This window comes from Tyto alba, unplaced genomic scaffold (assembly GCF_018691265.1).
Source record: "Tyto alba isolate M040663 unplaced genomic scaffold, T.alba_DEE_v4.0 Super-Scaffold_44, whole genome shotgun sequence".
In the NCBI taxonomy this organism is placed as follows: Eukaryota; Metazoa; Chordata; class Aves; order Strigiformes; family Tytonidae; genus Tyto; species Tyto alba.
The window spans coordinates 3,911,415-3,930,245 of NW_024881320.1; the positions used below are offsets into that span (position 1 = coordinate 3,911,415).

At 51.7% G+C, this 18,831-nt stretch overlaps 3 protein-coding genes across 14 annotated transcripts in view; 2 read left to right on the forward strand and 1 right to left on the reverse strand.

The window, feature by feature from the left end:
* Positions 1-214: 214 nt before the first annotated feature.
* Positions 215-7,152, forward strand: OGFOD2 (2-oxoglutarate and iron dependent oxygenase domain containing 2). Of its 3 annotated transcripts, XM_042805448.1 has the most exons (7): positions 215-435; positions 526-582; positions 2,657-2,767; positions 3,740-3,839; positions 4,946-5,070; positions 5,542-5,799; positions 6,457-7,152. In XM_042805448.1, the coding sequence occupies exons 1-7, from the start codon at positions 313-315 to the stop codon at positions 6,730-6,732; spliced, it is 1,050 nt and encodes a 349-aa protein (XP_042661382.1). In that variant the 5' UTR covers positions 215-312; the 3' UTR covers positions 6,733-7,152. The 3 variants fall into 3 exon arrangements, with proteins under 3 accessions (XP_042661382.1, XP_032864144.1, XP_032864147.1); XM_033008253.2 differs by lacking the exon at positions 215-435 and having other exon boundaries at positions 548-643; positions 3,591-3,839; XM_033008256.2 differs by lacking the exons at positions 215-435; positions 3,740-3,839 and having other exon boundaries at positions 548-643.
* Positions 7,153-8,235: 1,083 nt separating this feature from the next.
* Positions 8,236-15,747, forward strand: ARL6IP4 (ADP ribosylation factor like GTPase 6 interacting protein 4). 4 transcript variants are annotated; one of them, XM_042805450.1, is made up of 7 exons: positions 8,236-8,284; positions 8,786-8,789; positions 9,949-10,164; positions 10,515-10,856; positions 11,339-11,456; positions 12,870-12,939; positions 13,171-14,103. In XM_042805450.1, exons 3-7 carry the CDS (start codon positions 9,972-9,974, stop codon positions 13,225-13,227), a joined length of 780 nt encoding a protein of 259 aa, XP_042661384.1. In that variant the 5' UTR covers positions 8,236-8,284; positions 8,786-8,789; positions 9,949-9,971; the 3' UTR covers positions 13,228-14,103. The 4 variants fall into 4 exon arrangements, 3 of the variants coding, with proteins under 3 accessions (XP_042661384.1, XP_042661383.1, XP_042661386.1); XR_006166733.1 differs by lacking the exon at positions 8,786-8,789 and adding an exon at positions 14,134-15,747 and having other exon boundaries at positions 8,240-8,318; positions 9,962-10,164; positions 13,171-13,310; XM_042805449.1 differs by lacking the exon at positions 8,786-8,789 and having other exon boundaries at positions 8,240-8,318; positions 9,962-10,164.
* Positions 14,164-18,831, reverse strand: part of PITPNM2 (phosphatidylinositol transfer protein membrane associated 2) — a 140,722-nt gene continuing 136,054 nt past the window's right edge. For all 7 annotated transcript variants that reach the window (XM_042805440.1, XM_042805441.1, XM_042805447.1 and 4 more), the window contains one exon: positions 14,164-18,670. In XM_042805440.1, coding sequence (XP_042661374.1) covers positions 18,326-18,670 — 345 coding nt within the window. In that variant the 3' untranslated portion in view covers positions 14,164-18,325. The remainder of the gene's footprint in view (positions 18,671-18,831) is intronic.

Below are 18,831 nucleotides of genomic sequence, written 5' to 3' on the forward strand. Positions count from 1 at the left end.
GCCAGCGCCGCCGTCCCCTGGGGTGTCAGCGCCTTGCCCGCGGGGGCAGACGTGCGGTCCGGGCCTTGCCGAAGAGCGGGGCTGTGGGGAAGCGGCATCGCTGCAGGCCCCGGCCGCGTCACAGAAATGGCAACAATAGACGCGTAAAACAGGACGAAAACAGGAAAGTTTCGCCTCGTTTCATCGTTTTTCTCCCCGTTGGGAATTTGCCGACGGGCCCTCGCTCACGCCAGCTCGGTGGGAAGCGACGCTCCCCGCCCCGCGGCGGAGCCGTTTGGCGGCGGGACCCGCGTCCGTCCGCCGGCGGGAAACATGTCGGCGGGCCGCCCGTTCCTGGCCTGCGCCTGCTTCTTCTCCGACAACGTCTTCGTGGGGCGCTACGGGCTGCACGTCCGGTACCGGGACGAGGAGCAGCTCCGACGCGACCACGGGCGGGTAACGGCGGGGCGGCGGGCACCCCTCATCCCCGGGCGTGGCGACGGCCGAGGCCGGGCGAGGGAGTGACGGGGCGGCGTGTTGTTGCAGGCGCTGTGGGAGCGGGGCTGTCGGAGCGAGGAGGAGTTCGGAGCCGCGCTGCGGGAGGTGAGGGCGGCTTCTCCGGTAAATCCCGTCAGAGCGGGCCGGGGGCTGCCGCTCCCTGAAGGTAGCGAAGGCCTCACGGTGTGGGGGGGTGTGTGTGGGGGGCACATCGCAACTCGGCGCCCTCAGGGGATCCCCCTCCTCTCCCCCCACCTCTGGCATTTCCACACACACGCACACGGGTGGGCCGGGGGTCGACACGGGCACTGAAGGGAACCGGGGAGACTTGTTGAAGCCCCAGCCCTGGACAGAACTGGGGCGCAGCTCCCTGGCAACGTGTCCTGATCAAAGGCAGCGCTGGGCAGAGCCCGAAGGGAAGAAATCCCCTCCTGATCTGGGGCTTGGTGCTGTGGGTGATGTGTTTACACTGGAAGTAAATACTGTAATTCAACACATCATCAAAATGGCCTTTCATGCTGCTCACTAATCGTTTTTACTCACCTGGCTCTTATGCCCTTCTGGTTTGTCTTGCCTCATCCCTTCCGTTGTCCATTTTTAAAGGGTGCCTTGCAATGGGATCATCCAGGGTCCTGCAGACTTCACACGAGGTCTGCTGCAGAAAGTTACGGAAAGAACTTCCCCCCCTGCCAATCCCCGCTCCCCAGGACACTTTTTAGGGAGGGATCTGTGTTTCTTTCCGGGCTGGGGACAGAGCTCTGTCACACAACCAGCTCCAATTTCACCCAACACGAAGGGGACAGACAGCTTCCACTGGAGATTCTTGGCAGAGTGGTGACGGCACTAAATCAAACTTAAAATTTAAGCCTTATTTTCTTAACAGGATGTTATGATTAGTAAGGCACAGAATGCACAGAATTTATGAGTAGAATGGCACAAGATTTCTACAAGCAGAATCAACAAAGCACAATAAACAGCGTAATGCAGAATTTATAATACAACTTAACTTAGGATTTCTGGATCCTAATTTGCAATTTCTAATCATGTAGATCCTAACTTAACTTCCTAACCACCCTCTGCAGATGGGTCAGATTTTAATACATGGTTTGCTGTATCAGTATGACCACCATAATGTAGACTCAAAAACCCCGTAAAAGAATATTAGTCACTCAGTCCTCAGAGGAAGCAGATGATGGTGGAGGTGTTCCTGCCCCTGGGGAGGCCCCGGCTCTCACTGTCCAGCAACAGTTCCAGTCCAAGATTCCCACTTAGGGCTTGTAACTGCCTGATTTTATAGACAGTGCTCTGGGTGCTGTTATGTCTCCCTGTTCTGTGGTGGGGTCATCAATATCCCCTGGCTGGCCGGGTGCCCGGGACCTTCAAGGCCAGCAAGGAAGGGAACAACCGGCCTGGCACCCAGGGACCTTGAGCCTGGTAGGGAGGGGAAGAAGAAATCTGTTTGGTTTGTCTACTTGGTTCACAGGACCTACAGGGCCTCATAAGGAGGGAAAGGGAATGAATACATGACCCACTTTGTCACAGAAAGTGGCTGTTTGCCTTATAAAATGGCGTTAGTTAGGCTAACCACATTACCAGGGGTTAGGAGCAGGGGGTACTGGTCACACTCTCTTTACTTTTTTGCTGAGGAATGTTACAAACTAATCTCATGGAGGGGTTATTAAATAGGAAGAGCTGCCTGAATCAGCTGTCACTACAGCTGTTTCCTCTGAAATGACAGATGAGCCTGTTCCCACAACACTTAGCAGTAATCCCTTCATGACAAGTACCGTCTCCCTCTCAGCAAATGTCTTTATTTTGGACAATGCTTATATTGTCAGAACATAAGCCAGACTCTTAAAGCGTATGCTGGCGATTCAGGAGGCGTCAGAATGCCTGAAAGGGCTGAGACCTCAAAGCTTCACTTGACATATCCATGGAAAGACTTCAGTTGTTTTTTAAGCCATTCATAATGAGAACGTGTCTCAAATCCCTCTAAGGCATTTGGCTTTTCAGATATTTATTGGACTTGTCTTGACTACAGAAAAGCAAAGGCACACATTCTGTCTCCCAGAGGTGACCGGAACAAAAATAACTTGTTTAAAACAATGAGCAAATTCCTGGAATTGTTTCAGTTGTCCTTTCTGATTTTCTAACAGTATGCTCTATTGTTTACTTGTAGATTGAGGCAGAAGTGCAGAGAAGAAAACAGTTAATTCACCAGTCAGTGGAACGCAAAGCCATCATCTCAAAGTGCTACAAACAAAAACATCCAGAAGTGTACCTTCTGCAGGTAGACAGTATATTTGGAATCTATTTAGCACCCAAGGAATTGCTTGACAGTTTATTTTTGCGGTAGGAAGCCCTCTACTTGGGATGGCCCACAGTGCTAGAGCTGGACTGAATTAAAACCAAAGTATAGCATATTAAAACTGAATTAAAATCTTTCACAGCATAGCATATTCTCCAGGCAAGATTCTGCCAGATAAGGGTCATTCTATATAGAAACTGCACCAGCATCTGGTACTGGACTCAGAATACTGTTAGTAATTTAGACCCAAAGAATCACTGCAGTGAACAGGGTCGGTGAGGTCTAACGAACACCCAGAGAAATCAGCATTTAGGGGCTTAACATACAGACAAGTTACTAGTGACTGTCATCTGAAGGGGGGCAGCAGCCCACTTGCAAAGGCAGGGTAGCCCTCATGGTTGTGGGCTACTCTGCTTTGAATTTCCTCATGTTTGCTAGACCCAAGATTTCCCAGCTGGATAATTACCACAGATCAGCAGTAACACACACACAAGTTCTCACAGATTTACTGCTCCGTGATCCTTTAGTAACATGTTCTGCCATTGTCTGTCATGATCTGTGCGGGGAAGTGCTTAAAGCAGAGCATAGTCACTCTGTTGTGCTGAGGCCATGACAAGATGCTAAATCTACTAGGAAAGGCTTTGCACTTACCTGTTAGGAGTCCATAAGGTGAGCCAGGCTCTTTCCCATCACACTAAGGATAAATCTGGCCAATTATACTTGGAAACCCATGAACTAGAGCAAGCAGCAACGTACCTAAGCCACCAAGAAAAACACCAGTAACATTCTGCATTTCCTGCTGCAGAAGTAACCCAAGTGTGACTATCAGCCTTGCTCCTTGCTCTGCGTATTTTCCTGTGGCTGCCTGGAAGCCCATCTCCCTCTCGGGCTGTAAAAGACTGCACAGGCTAATTGTGTTTCTGCCTATTTTCATCATCCTTCTCTTGACACCAGGATTCATTCCTGGCCCCAGATTTTCTAGAAATCGTGAGGTACTGCACATCACCAGATGCTCATCTCCATGGCCTCCTGCGCTACGTTGAGTCCTTCTCAGGTAAAGAGAACAACATGTCAGTCACAAAGATCTCTCCGTGTGACACTGCAGCTTCAGTGATGATAGCAGTTTTCAAACCCTGTCTTTAATAGCTCAGATTTGATACACAGCTGAGACAAACAGGATGTTATTTTCTGCTTGACGAGGGTCTCTGGAGAGGCAGTATTATGCAGCAGTTATGCTCTGGATGAGATCCTGTTTTCTGCTTTTCCAGTCCCAGTTTGCTGATGGCTCATCAGAGGCTGTAGCTGCAGCAGGGCTGGGGCTTTGGTTGTACCACAACCTCACGGGGGAGCCTGCTGAAGGAACACTGTTAGCCCTGGGGAGCTTGGTTTTCCCCCCACCAAATGCTTTACCATTTCAGACAATCCCTGTTGGTTAGTCTGAGCCATAATAGTTTCAGTCTAGATTTGAGTCTCTTAAAAAGAGATCTGGGTTTTAAGCTTCCCTGGAGGCATCTGTGAAACTCTCCCTACCAGAAATGCTGACAAAATCTAGAGGGGAAGCTGCAAAGTTGCCTCCTTTTCACAAGACAAAAAGACACAAATGTGTATGTGTAAGGCTCCTGGATTTGTCCAAGGCACAATTTCCAGACACACAACCTTTTCACACTGTCTTTATCTCAGCTTCTATATCCTCAATACTGAGCTCCTCTTACACAGCCCTTCAGCGTTCTACCCTGAAAGGCAGCTCAGAAGGTCTGGTCTTCCCAGAAGGTTGGCCCAGGATGAGTGAATCCCACATCCCCTAAATGACGTTGAGTCTCCTTCCAGGAGGCTATATTCAGACTGTCTGTGATGAGCCGTTGATTCACTGCCCTTCCTCTAGACACTCTCATAACACTTCCTTGGCACCTACAGCAAGCATTTAAATCAGTGCCAGCTCTCCCAACTGGATGGGAAAGCCTGGAAACAAGGGGCCAACCTGAAAAATGACAAATACATCCCAGAGCTAATCCCAGCGAACGGTTCCCAGCCCTTTGACCAGCCTGAGCACAAAGTGCAGCACATGGGTCCTGTGTTCTCACTGACACCAGCACAGTATAGCTAGACAGCACAACAGCCTGTTATTTTCCCCAGCAAACGGTACCTCCGTTCTCTTGACAGATAAGAGGATCTATCGACTCCCAGTGTTCACAGAAGAGTTCTGCCAAGCCTTTGTGGATGAGCTGGAGAACTTTGAGCAGTCGGATATGCCTAAAGGCAGGCCCAACACTATGAATAACTATGGGGTAGGGCTCACTATGTCTTCTGCTTCTTTAGTGGGAGTGTTCACGAGCAGACTCTGTTTACCTCCTCACTTCACACTCCTCTCCCTTCCAAAATGTCTGTAATTTGAGCACAGTACACTTTGAGTACAGCCCCCTTGAAGGGAAAGGGTTAAGGGCATGTGTGTTACACAGAAGGACAGGGAAATGCAGGAAAAGGGGACAGGAGTTGGTATCTAACAGCAAAGAGCATCTTGTATTTAAGCAATATACATTTAAATCAAGGCGTCAGTTTTCAAAGAACACTCAGACGTTGATCTTACTCTGCCTTTTCCCCATCACTTTCCACCTTGAGCCTCCTTCTTTTGCCTGTAGCTGGAGCCTTTGCTCTAAATTTATTTATGTGAGCAAGCAGCAGGGTTGGAAGAGAACAAGGCAGCTCTGATGAAGCAGATGTAGTTGGTCAGCTGTTCCCATCTCCTCTCTTTGAGACAGGTTTTGCTCAATGAGCTTGGGATGGATGAAACTTTCATCACACCACTGCGTGAAAAATACCTGCAGCCCATAACGGCACTGCTTTATCCTGACTTGGGGGGCACTTGTCTGGACAGCCATAAAGCTTTTGTTGTCAAGTACTCGCTACATGAAGATCTGGATTTGAGTTCTCACTATGACAATGCAGAAATCACCTTAAACGTTTCACTGGGAAAAGACTTCACAGAAGGCAACTTGTACTTTGGGGATTTCAGCCAGGTACTGAGCATATTCCTCATCTGGACCCCCATTCTATTCCCTTTTACCTCCCGCAGTTTCAAGGCATTAATGGTGTTCTAAAAAACAATTATTCACTTCTGACAGTCAAACCTGCTCTGTCCCTTCCCCCTATTTTAAGTGTCTTGGTTATACAGGAGCCTTTTCTGCTACAAGCACGTTATCAGTATTCAAGCTTCAAAGAGAGGACAGAGACAGCTAGCGTGGTAGGAACTGGAAGGAAACAAATCAGCCCATCTTTCCACAACTGAAACAGTAAGCAGGGAGGTGCTGAGAAAGAGAGAGAAGAAATTTATTTCAGATGAGGCTTAAACCTACATCTGTAGCCCCTATTTCCAGGGGACTCCTGGCAATAAAGGGGTAATAGCTTCCATACACTGGTGAAACAGTTTTTTGGATTGAAACTAACTTTAAATTCCTTCTGGACCTGGCACTAAGAATGTTTTACTGGAAAACAGTTGTACTAAACTGCTGCCAAGCCACCACTGAAGTGGCTGTGTTTCAGAGGTGCAGTGAGTCCTCTCTCTGTTGCAGACTGGGTGCTGTGGGTGAAGAGGTGACGATTAAAAGTTTCAAGTATTTGAGCATTCTGCTGGGGACTTTCTGTTGTAATGCTGTATCCACCTCCCTTTGTTCCAGGATCCTACCCCTGTGCCAAAGTACATAGAGATCGAACATGTGGGAGCCCAGGGCCTCTTACACCGAGGAGGGCAGATCCACGGGGCGCTGCCCATTGCTTCTGGGGAACGGTGGAACCTCATTATTTGGATGAGATCTTCTGCCATCCGCAACCGGCTGTGCCCCATGTGCAACAAGAAACCTGAGCTGGTGGAATCAGAGGGGTTTGGAGATGGGTTCACAGAAACCCTTAAAGATGATGTGGCCGAGACGGTGAATCTCTGTTCCTTGTGGTAGCAGACAGGAGAACCTCATTTCTCCAGATCACGTTGCCTAAAGCTCCTTTCTGACCTCTCAGACTGCACTAAAAGACTCTTTGATGGATGCACGAGTCTTGTAAGAATTAGCTGTCACCTTGGACAATGATGCAAAACCAATCCTGCTGGGGTTAGGGAAGCCAGCTGCTCCAACAGCTGAAGAAGCCGGTACTCGGCTGCGGCTCACGGTGGGGCTGGAGAGCTGGAGGACTGCTTGGAAGACGTAGAAAGCTGTGACACATTGATTCACTGCAAAGGCTCTGTAAATATTTTTGGGTGTACAGGGAAAACGCCCAAAGCTGCCTGGCCTTCGTGAAGACCTCTGTGCCAATGGCAAGCAGTGTGGGTCATGCTGTAAACGGAAAACAATGGTACAATAAAGCCCGGCACTTACCATTTCTCTGCTGTTTGCAGGGACTCCCGTCTTCTTCCAGGGAAAGAGATTTTTGTTGCTGGGTGACAGTGAAGGACCTGCTCAGAAGTGAGCTACAGGTGATTCACAACAGGCTGCTAGGAACGGCATGGAATAATTGTCACCAGAGGTACACCCAACCCAGGCTCAGAAAAATCCATCAGGGACAATATAGGGAGAACTGATCCCTTGAGAGGATCTCTCAGGGCCTCCACGAGGTCTTTTGTGCAGAAATTTCCCTTGCAAAGATGCTGTGAAGTTTACTGAGCAAGCACAAACGGGCTTTGGAGACAAAGCTCTGGGAACCACCTGCAACAGTAAAAATTTTGCAGAGGAAGGCAAGAGCATACATTTACCTCCCTTCTTTTAGCTGTGTGAACAGGTGAAAATACAAAATAATTGTCTTAACCTGGGTGCAGCAGGCAGACCTGGGGCTTCTTAATTTGGCAGCAAGATCCTCTGGCAGCCGATGCATTAGGAGGGTCAAGAGCTTTCCCCGTTGCCAGCTGACTGAAGTGACCAACTCTCCCATCTACCAATGAAAGCAGCCAAATACCTTTTGATTTGGTGGCTGCATTTGCCTCTGTGGGAGGTTAATTGTCCATATTTGATACATACATACGCCGCTGTGTTTATAAAGGGCTTTTTCATCCATTTATTCAACTGCAGTAATTGCAGTGTGTGGACTTCACATCATCGATAGTTGTGAAAGGCTGAACGTGAGCCAGTACAGCTCACCCAAAGGGCGCTGATTTGAGCCTTTCCCAGCAGATCCCCTGCATTTTTGGCCGGGGATGCCATTAGCACCCAGCACTGATTAGCTTCTCATTAGCAAAACCCATTGAAATCGCAGCTCGGGAGGAAACCGGTTGTTGTATTTGTGCGCGGGGCTGAACGGCTGGCATCAAGAAACTCAGTCAGGAAGTCTTCGTTTTCTTCGGCAGAAAACGCTAGCGCTTCCGAGCTGAATTAGCCCCCCCCGGCCCCCAAATCAAGCGCAGGCCCGGCGGCCCCCGGAACCAAAGAGCGCGGCCCCGCTGCCGGCCGGCCCCGCGCCCCGCGCCGGAAGCAGGGGGGAGAGGCCAGCGCGGAGCCGGCGGCGGGGGCAGCGCTCGGGGGCGGCGGGCGGCGCGCGGCGCGGGGGCCCGGCCGCGGTGAGTCCGTCCGTCCGTCCGTCTGTCCTCCTACCTGCGGCGGGTCCGGGCCGGAGCGGCCGATCCGATTGAGGGACACCGGGGAGGGGGGGGAGTGGGCGGGCGGGGGGTGCACACGCATGGGCGCTGCGATGGCGCCCGATGTGGGGGGGCGGGCGGTTAAAGAGCCGAGGACGAGGGGCCGCGCTCTTAAAGGGCCAGCAGGCCTTGTGCTAAGGTCTTAAAGGGCCAAAACACCTCTTGCGGAGCTCTTAAAGGGCCAGCGCACATGATACTGAGCTCTTAAAGGGCCAGCGCACCTGATACTGAGCTCTTAAAGGGCCAGCATGCCGCAGGCTCCCTACATTGGAGTGAGAGGGAAGGGGCTCCCAGCTCCCCGCCGAGGGCCGGGCCTGGGCGAAGCCGGCCGGGCAGGAGGAGCCGCCGCGCTGTGGCCACGAACTCGGTGGCAGGGTGGAGGCGGGACCCCGGCTTTGGGGCGCGACGGGGCTGGGGTGCCGCCGGGATGGATTCGGGGCTCATCCCCCTCCCGCGGCATCGCCCCAGGCTCGCCGAGATGCCCCTGCCCGCTGGTGTCTGACATCCCGTGGAGCAGCCCCGAGACCCCAACACTGTCCCGCCAGCAAGGCCCTGGGCGTGCGGCTGTGACTCTCATACTCAGCAACTTCCCTGCCTGTCCTTAATTGCTTTGTGGGTTTTGTTTGTTTGTTTGTTTGTTTTTCTGATTGAAATTTCCATTTGGAAATCAATCGAAGGTCTGATTCACTCGGGAGCGAATTGCCGCTTGGGAATAGTGAGGTGGTAAACATGCAATTCATTAAATGCAGTAGTTGGAGAGGGGCTGTGGGAAGGCATTTCCCAGATACTGCTCTGCCGACGGTGCCAGTTTGTTTTTTAAATTAACGAGAGCATATATCATGTTGTCTCTGGCCTGTGGCTGCTGGCAGCTGGTCGGGCTGATGGACGGGGGTGCCAGCTCAATGCATAATCTGTTTTCTAAAAGCAAATTGGAACATTAAAAATTCATACCTCCCCTTTGGCTCACGCCTGCTCTTGGCATTTTAAATAATGGGGTGCCTGCCTCCCTGTTCTCCCTGGGGAAGATGTTTCATTCTGTGACCGTCGCATCGATTGCACCTCACCAGCATCTGTCTGCCGAGGCAACATCCCCCCCAACAGCTCCCGGCCCCGCGGGGTTGTCCCCAGGGCCACGGGGCACAGCATTGCCTGCAAACCCTGACCCCGGTGGGGATCAGCCCGATTCTCAGTCACTACATTTAAGGACAAATGCCAGAAGCGTGGGGAAAACCCTGTGGAGATTTTATGCTGAATCTGCATGGAGACGGTTGTCCTGAGGCAGGCGAGGGCTGCTTGGGGCCAGCAGTGCTGTCCCTGCACGGCTGAGGGCTCCGTTTGGTGGGTTGGTGAAATTCAGTTTGGCCACAGCGGTGTGATGGGTAACCCCGACCTATCCCCACGTGTTGGGAGTGCAGCGAGGGCAGGTGGGAGAGAGTTTACCAGGGAAAGGTCCTCCAGAGCTGGTTGGCTCAGAGTTGGATTTAAGGTTTTTGGGGCTGCTGGACGTGTTGCCGCCAAGCAAGGGTGGTTTCCCCCGTGGCACTGAGGTAACCCGTTCCCTCCAGGAGTTGACGGATGATGGCCCACAGCCAGTCTCGGAAGCGATCGCGAAGCAGGACCAAAAGCAATTCTCGGAGCAGACAGGAGCGGAAGGAGAAGAAAAGGAGGAAAAGCAGCAAGGACTCGCCCCGGGGCAGCAGCTCTCCTCCGAGGAAGCAGACCTCTGGGTCTCACAGACACAAGTCGAGCTCAGCAGCAGCTGGGGAAGGTAGGGGAAAAGCCCCACCACTCCATGCTTCCATCACATTTTTCTTGGGGAAGGTGCCCAGAGAGGATCCAGGTGGGAGGACAAGTTCCCTGCTTTTAGCCGAATTGGTGTCTGTCGCTTTGCCCTGCGCTTTGTGCCCATTTTAGTCTCGTTCTGACAAGCGCGGAGCCCTGCAGCCCCTCGGCCTGCTGGCCCAGCCCATGGCACCGCACGCTGTGACGTGCTCGAGGGGTTTTTGCCCTGGCTTTTGGGGGTTTTGCTGTTCAGGCAAGAAAGAAACCAGGATAACCAGCATCCCTGCTGCTGCGGGGCCAGGGTTGCTCCACTCAACCTCTTCTTATCTATTGCAGAAAAGAAGAAGGAAAGAAAGCACAAAAAGAAGAGGAAGGCAAGTACCTCTTCCTCTGAGACAGTGTCTTCATCCACCGGCTCTTCCTCATCTTCCTCTTCCTCCAGCTCTTCTTCTGATGACTCCAGTGACAGTGAATCCAAAACAAAGAAGAGTCGACACAGAAAAAAAAAGCGAGCAAAACAGAAAGACAAAAAGAAGAAGAAGAGGAAGAAGAAGAAAATAAAGAAATCAAAAAAGAAGTTAAAGGAAAGGGCTAAGGAGGAGAAAGCCAAGGGAGAAGCAGTGCCCGGCCCCTCGCTGGAGCAGTGGCAGAAGGAATCACTGGTGGACTCTGGACCAGGTAATGATGGTGCTTCTGTCCTGCCAAGGCCAGGGTACAGCAGCGTCGCGCTGGGGAAAGACGCTCGTGTGCTGCCCTTTGTGGGCCCCACGCGAGGTGTCTGAGGGCGGCAGGGCTGCGTGCGGGGAGGAGTGCCAGACCCTCCCTCCTTACATAGCGTGGCCACCGTTGAGCCACACCAGGTAAATGTAAGGTGCCACATTCAGAGATTCATTTGTGAAGCGTTTAGACATAGTTTAGAGATGTGAGCGGGGAACAAAGATGCCCAATGGAAGGACGCAATCAGCAGTCGCGTGCTGGCAAAGCTCATACAGGCTTTGGGATGTGAAGCGGCCCTTCTGTTGTGTGGTTCATCACTGAACCCCAGTACTGCTGGGAAACTGGTGCGGCGTGTTCAGCGTGCGTGTGGACTGCTGGCGGGGTGCTGTGCCCCTCAGCCAGGAGCCGGCCCCACGAGCATGGCTCTAACTGATGCATTCCAGTTTTGACAGACGAACAAAAATCCCGAATCCAGGCTATGAAGCCAATGACAAAGGAAGAATGGGACGCGAGGCAGAGTGTCATAAGGAGAGTGGTGGATCCCGAAACGGGGAGAACCAGGTATGATCCCTGGGGAAAAGGGAGCTGGGTTGTTCATCCCCACCCGTGTTGTGCGAGTTGCAGTGTGGCACTGCAGTACCAGGTGTGGACCCAGGTCCCCTTCAGCAGCAAAGGCCTGGGCTGATCCCTCGCTGATCCCCTCCCATCAGATCTGGTGTAATTTACCCAGAAAGTGACGTGTTTGACACCGAATTAGCAAAGTGCTGGGGCTCCATGCAAAGGGCACCAGGCCGTGTCCCAGCCAGGAGCTGTGGGCTACAGATACCGGAGCACCCCACTGCTGGAGGCAGAAGGTTTGTTCTTTGCGCTGTGCAGAGTTCAGTTTTGTCCATTAAATGGGACTTTGCAATCGGGGGCAGAGCAGGAACCAGATGGGTGACTGACCCCTCACCCCCCTGCTTCATGCACTTGCCTTTCAGCTCCAAAGCACTGAGCCCCAGTTAGCACCTGGGTACAAGTAAGGAGGCAGCATGTGCCCCTTGGGGTTACAGGCAACAATCAAACCGAAGTTCGTTTAGCTGCCAAATAGAAATGACCCAGTTTTTAATAAACTGCATCTTCTCAGCAAGCAGAAAACCTCATGCTGAAGAGAATTGGGTATGACAAGTCCAGTCTTAAAATAGAAGGCAGCCTGCGGGGATCAGGGAGGTGTGGAACAAAGGTCGGTTCCCTGTAAGGCATGTAATGAAGACAATTAAATTTCTGTTCATGTTTGGAGGTGTGAGCCGCCTCCGACACTGCTTGGAATTTGCTCAGCAAGATGCTCCCCAGTCTGGCTGCCTTTCAGGCCCAAACTGGCTCCTCTTTCTGAATGGCTCTGCAGTTTCCTGGGGCAGCCAGGGCCAGACCTAAACTCTGTGAAAAAAGGAAGAGGTTTTGCAGGGGTTGGGGCCACTGCTGTTGACAGCGAAGCCTGCAGGTGGTGGGGTGTCAGGAGATGATTTTATTATGGGTGTTTTCTCCTGCTGTGTGCAAGTGTGACCTGGCTCTGAACACAGCAGACAGTGCCCAGAGCCTGGGGCAGGGACGGCTGGCCCATACAGGGGGATGCTGATTTCTCAGAGGACCAGACCCATCCTTGCTCCTGCAGGGTGACATTAATCCCACAAGAGCAAGGGAAAAGCCTGCTGTGCTATTTAAGCTTGCTACAGCCCCAAAAGGTCACATAATGCCATTTCAGGGTAGGTCAACACTAGCCTTGTCTAGAGGGGCTTTAGCCTCTAGTCATATGCCTGGTCTCGGGCAGGTACAGCTGTGAGGAAGCTGGTGGCTGCGTGCCTGAGCTGGGCCACAACAGCAGCCCCTGGGGAGGTAAAGGGCGGGGATCAGCACCTTCTATGGCTGGGAAACAGCATGGCTGGCTGGAACTTGGCAATAGCCCTCATAGCTCATGGGGCTGTGCTTGTCTTCCAGGCTTATTAAGGGAGACGGAGAAATACTAGAAGAAATTGTCAGCAAGGAGAGACACAAGGAGATTAACAAGGTAGTGGGGACTTGCTACCAGTGTGAGCTGCTGGTGGGTGGGTGGGTGGGTGGGTGCAGCCAGGGAGCTGCTGTACCCAGGGGTGTTGTCTTGCCTCCCTGGGGACTCCACTGATTCTACCAGGGCAAACCAAGCCCTGGCAGCTCTGCAGGGGCGGCTGTGGGTGGGTGCTGGTGGTCCTTCACCCTCAGGCAGGCAGTTCTGTTAGTACCTGTGTCTCTCCTGTTGCAGCAAGCCACCCGCGGGGACGGGCTGGCCTTCCAGGCAAGGACAGGGCTGCTGCAGTGAGCCCAGGCCTGAGCCTCTGTCTCCAGACCACGCAGACAGCACTGCAGCAAGATGCATCCCCAGGAACAGTTTTCAGCCGCTCTGTAAGTTATTGACTGGGAAGGAGAGCAACTTTAATGGTTCATCTCCCAGTAAACAGCTTCTCCCCACCCTCTCCTGACTGGGGCCAGTGTGGCTGTAACACACAACACCTGCTTGCCCTGCTGCCCTTTTCGAGGCCGGAGGATCTCAGCAGCACCCAGGGACAGGCTTGTTGGTGCCGAGCACCTCAAGGTGCTGCTGCCCCTCAGCTCTGGGCTTCAGTGGGCAGCAGCCAACACGGCACCCAGGGCAGGGTAGGATCTGGGGCTGCAAAATATGCAGCTGGCTGCCACTTCTTCCCTTCAGGGGTTGCTCACAGCCCCTTTCTTGCTGGATTTGTGTGCCCCATGCTTAGCTAGTGCTGCTGCAGGCTCCTGGCCCCTTCAAGTGCCACTCTCTGCTGTGCCCCAGGGGCTTTACTCAGCCTTTCTGCAGCTTCATCTCACCGGGTGCACTGACCTGGCACACTGCACTGGGCTGCGGGCCCATGTGCTTTACAGAGGGGTGGCTTTGCCTTGCTGTCTCTTCCTGCATGTGACTCGTGTCCCTTTCCTGCAGCACAGGCCCCGGGCAGCGTTAGGGCTCAGGGCTTCTCAGGGCCCGTGCCCGTGGCCACTGTGAAGCAAACAGCTGGGCTTTCCCTCACTGCAAAGTCTATAAATCTACAAACTGCGGAAAAAAAAAAAAAGACAAATGGGTTTTAAAGGACAAATGGGTCCCGCAGGACTGGTCTGCACAGAGGGTTTCCATGTTCTGTTCATTGCTGTAACCCCATTAAACTCTCGCCTGCTCACATATTGGACTTTGTGATTTGTCTCTTTCTAGAGTCTCCCCCCAAAAAAGCAGACAGAGAAGAGCCTTCCCATTTCTTTAATCTGTGTAACTCACAATGATACTGTACACAAAGCACACCCAGGCATTGGAACAATGCACTAACAGCAAGGAGGAGAAGGAAGTTGTACAGAAGGTTTGTCACACACAAGCGAGTCATCGGCACGGTACTGTGCACACAGGGGCGTACCCAGCGCGGCTGCCGGCGCCCTCGGGCATGCCCTCCGGTGGGTCCCCACACACGCGTCTGTTACCCCTAAAGCGATTTTTTATAAATAAAATATAACTAACATCGTTGGAATATAAAATTGACAGTCGAGGGTATCAACAGGCAGGGGGTGCTGAGGACAGGGAGGGGACCGTAAGGCTTCTAGAACTAATAGGAAATGCAGCAAACGGTGGCGATACCTGAAGAAGGGGCTGCTACAGCAAGCACGGCGGCTGCTGGGCGGAGCGGGAGTTTGTTAGTAACCCTTTGGCTAGTTACTGCTCTCGGCTCGCGTATCGGACACTGTAAACGTTTTTGGTATTAGAATTTCGCCTCATCTGACTGAGAGATCTAGCAAATCCAGGAAAACAACTCGGAGGGAATGCACGGGCTCCTCTTTGTATTTTTTAAAAGACTTTAAAGGGACAACGTCAGGTAGAAAGTCTGGCCCAATAGCGCAGTAATACAAAAAGCTGCTTTTTATAAAAAATCTGAGCTCCACAGCAGAGTTTGATTCCCATGGAAACAATAAAAAAAAAAAAAAAACCAAAAAAACCACGGAGGCAGCCTGCGCAGCGCGGGCTGTATTGTGCTAGTGTGCGAGAACAGGACGTGGGCTGCAGCAGAAGCAGCGCGACTGTCGCTGGTCGCGCCAGTGGCTGCCCAGACAACGGCGATAGGGAGGAGTACAAGAAACTTTATATTCTTCCGTTTTGAAGCAAACATTTGCAACAAAGATAAATTAGGTCTGTAACCTGACAGTGCCCCTTTAGCAAAGATGGAATATACATTCATCTTTCCCTCACTGCATCCAAACGGCTCCTCTTCCATACATGTGGAAAGGCATCAGGTCACATGCATTGCTCTCCAAAACAGCTTGGAACAAACAGGTTATAAACACAGAGTTAAACTATTGCTATTGTTCTTTGAGTGAGTAGCACGTTGATCTTTGCTTCAGATAGATGAGTGCCAGATGGGGGCGGCTGAGGATAGACTGATGTAGACTATGATGGACTGAACCGGTGGAGAAAAACTTACTGGCATATTTCCTGGTAACTACACCCACCTCATCTGGTATTATTGCAGCAATAAAGGTCCTGCTCTACAATTGCTTCTCCATGTTGGATCCGTACAATGGCAACAGATGGGGGGCCAGGGAAAGGACCCAGGCGAGTTTCAAGAAGCTCAACAAAGGATGAGGACGGAGGTGCTATGATTGTCAGTCTAACTGGTTAGTAGCTGTTTAAAACATGAAGTGATGGAGAGGTGAGTATAATATTGCACTTCTGCATTCATTGACAGTTACATTAAACTTGGTCCATAAAATAATTGCTTTGTACATAATGCCTGAAACAAAAAGCTACATTTTTAAATATTAATAAACCCTGAAGGTTCCAGTCCCTCCAGACATTTTTTTTCCTCTACATAAATAAATAACTTTCAATTTTATATATCCACTTTTTATGTTGAACATTTACATTCGCCTCTGTTTTACACTATCTACACATAAGAAAATGTGAACATCTCGTCAGCATTGGAAAATGCACAGATCATGCCTTGGTTGCGGACTTGGAGGAAAGTTGAATTTTGCAAAGGCCATATCCAAATTTGCAGAAATTATTTTGTGATGTGGTTTGGTGACTTCACAGGATGGATTGTGGCTTGGCTTCCTACTCAGATGGCATCTGTTTGATACAACATTCGACTAGCAAAAAGCTGGGACAATTCACATTGTTTTTAAACTCAGTAAGCTCTGGATGTACATTCAGGGAGAGCTAAGCTGAGTCGGCAGAAAGGGAAGTCAGTTTTCGGTAACAAAAGTCATCAGATACATTCTGTAATTGAATAATTATCAAAGAGAAGTGGTTAAACATTTTGCAGTCAGGCTGCAAGACGTGGGAGATGCACTGGGCAGCGGGCAGGCAGTTGGGTTTGAGCACTGCACCGGCTCGGACGCCATCGGCAGCTCAGCACTGTCCCGCCTCCGCCGCCACCCTCCAGCGCCACGAACACGAGATCTACCTTGGACGTCTGAGGAGTTAGATTTGCCTACCGTGGCCCAGGGCCAATTAGCAGAGCAGCGTTCACAGTGCTGTGTATCTCAGTGCGGCCGTCCTGCACTTCATATTGAAACAGTTAATAAAATGAAGCAGCCAGTCTAAAAAATTCTCTGTTATAAATAAGATCCTCATAAGTAGAAAGTGATATAAAGACAGGGAAGTGTGGTGGGGGAAAGCAGGATTGCACGTAGTTGGGGAGCTCGGTAGGACTATAAAATCTCCACGTGAAGAGGCCAACTGGAGTCTGTAAATGGGCACCCCAGGTCCCCCCCGGGACGCCCCTCTGCCCTGGGAGGTGTGTGCAAGGAGGGAACCAGGCCCCTCGCTGGGGCCAGGCTGACCCAGGAGGGACAGGGCTAAAGGGCTTTTTGGCAAGCCCTCACTCTAGGCACTGTTCTCCTCCGCTGCGGCAGAGCGACGCGCTCCCGCTCCCTGCGCCGTGCACGTCTCGGTGTCACTGTCTCGGTGTCACCAGGGGTGCCAGCCAGCAGCGAGCGCTTCTCCCCCCTGCCACACACCCAGCCCCGGCTCGCTCCAGCAGCACACAAACCATCAGCTCAGGCATGTCCACTGAGAAACACACCAGGAAAATTAAGATATGGCCTTTTCTTAAGGTTGCCTGACATTGTTGGCACACTTCCTTACAGTCTCCTTACTGCTGGAAAAACTTCTGCACAGATTTTTTTTTAAAATATATACATATATATACGTGTGTGTGCGTATGTATATGCATATATGTATATATATACACACACACACACCCTGGCTTAGCAATATTTCATTGTCATGCACTACAAACAGTTAGGTGTAGCTACATGAGATGGTAACAGGTTTCCATTCTAAAAATCATCAGTGCAAAAAACAATGAGGTTTTACAGTTCAGTAACTACAGGTAAAAGAAGCGAGTCTAGTTCTCATGAAAGCTGCTACTGAACCTGGAGAGAACCTGGGAAGAAGAAAACGTCTCAGAGGTGGGTGTTGAGAGAGTCAGACCCTGCATTTGGATGAGAAGAACTGCAATGCAATCTAGCTGCTGAGTGCCTTCAGCTGCTTCCAAATATATAGTGGTTACTTTTGGAAATAATACATAGCGAGAATATTTGGAGACTTTAACAGCAAATTAAGTGTCTGAGGTTTGTAACAGCTCAAACAAAATAGCTTGTATTCCTCTTTTAATAGGTCACCGCATTAAATTCCATCGGCTTCTAAAAGGTCTCTTTAAAAAATAACCGTAATACAATAACGACCCCACTGTCTTGGGCGTGAATCTGCCGACATTCTGCCTCTACCAACAGCATCGATACATCTTTATGCTTTGCCACTGCATGTACTCCTTGAGAAAGTGGCTGAACTTGAAGCTCTTTGTCCAGGTAAAGCTCTCGGTTGCTCTGCCTGGCACAGCTCGTGATAAACCCCTTGCCTGGGGCTGTCCGTGCCGGGGAATCAGCATGCTTATCGAGCCCCAAACCCACCCCGTGCCTGGCACTGGCAGAGCACCTCAGTCTGATTCCTGGGACAACCAAGAAGTTCCCCCAGCCTCATCCCCTGTTCCTGTGGCTCTGAGGACAGCACTCGGTCAGGCGTATCGGAGCAATGGCTAACAAGGTGAGGAGGCACGTATTTACAGTTCACTAAACCTGGATAAGAGAAGGAGGCAGGAGAGAGCGCGATCTTTACCTGGAGACTTTCCCCCCCCCAGTTTCCAGCTGTTCCTTGGGCTCATGCCGCACGAGCCTGATGCTCCCGCTGCAAGGCCTGCACGTTCTGCGTGGAAAACATCCTGTCTCTTCCCAGAATACCATGACGTTATTAGAGTAGCACCATATTTACCCTTCCAGCCCATAACGTGGCCTCATCCCTCTTTCCTTCTGTTTTCTCCTCCGGTAGCTGCAGCCAACAGTTGTTGGTTCTGGCCTGGCTACTTCTGCCCCAAGAGGCCAGACTCCAGCCGGGACGCTGCGCTCCGGCCCCAGCATCCCGTGGCGATGCTCATGCTTCTTTGGCTGCGTTCCCTGTCCCTCTCCTTGTCGCCGTCGGACTGGCTCTGGGTGCGCTCGGGGCGGTGGCCGGCGCTGCCGCTGGTGGCCGAAGGCTGGGAGGAGATGGTCCGCAGGAGGTGATTCCTCTTGCGCAGGAACTCGGTCTGGCTGGGCAGCCCGAAGCTGCCTTTCCGCAGCGCCATGCGCGTGGTGTTCTTGGCGGGGCGCGAGCGGTGGTTGTACTCCAGCTGGGCCAGGTGGGCTGCGTACCCCTCCGTGATGAACTGCGAGACAAAGAGGGATGAGGGCAGGCGTTAGAGGGATGGGACACGTTTCCCAGATAGCCACTGGCAGCCAGAGGTGTTTGCTGTGCTGGGTTGACGTACGAGACATGGAACAGCTCGGACAGATGCGATGGGTCCTGGTGTGTGGGACAGTTGCTGTC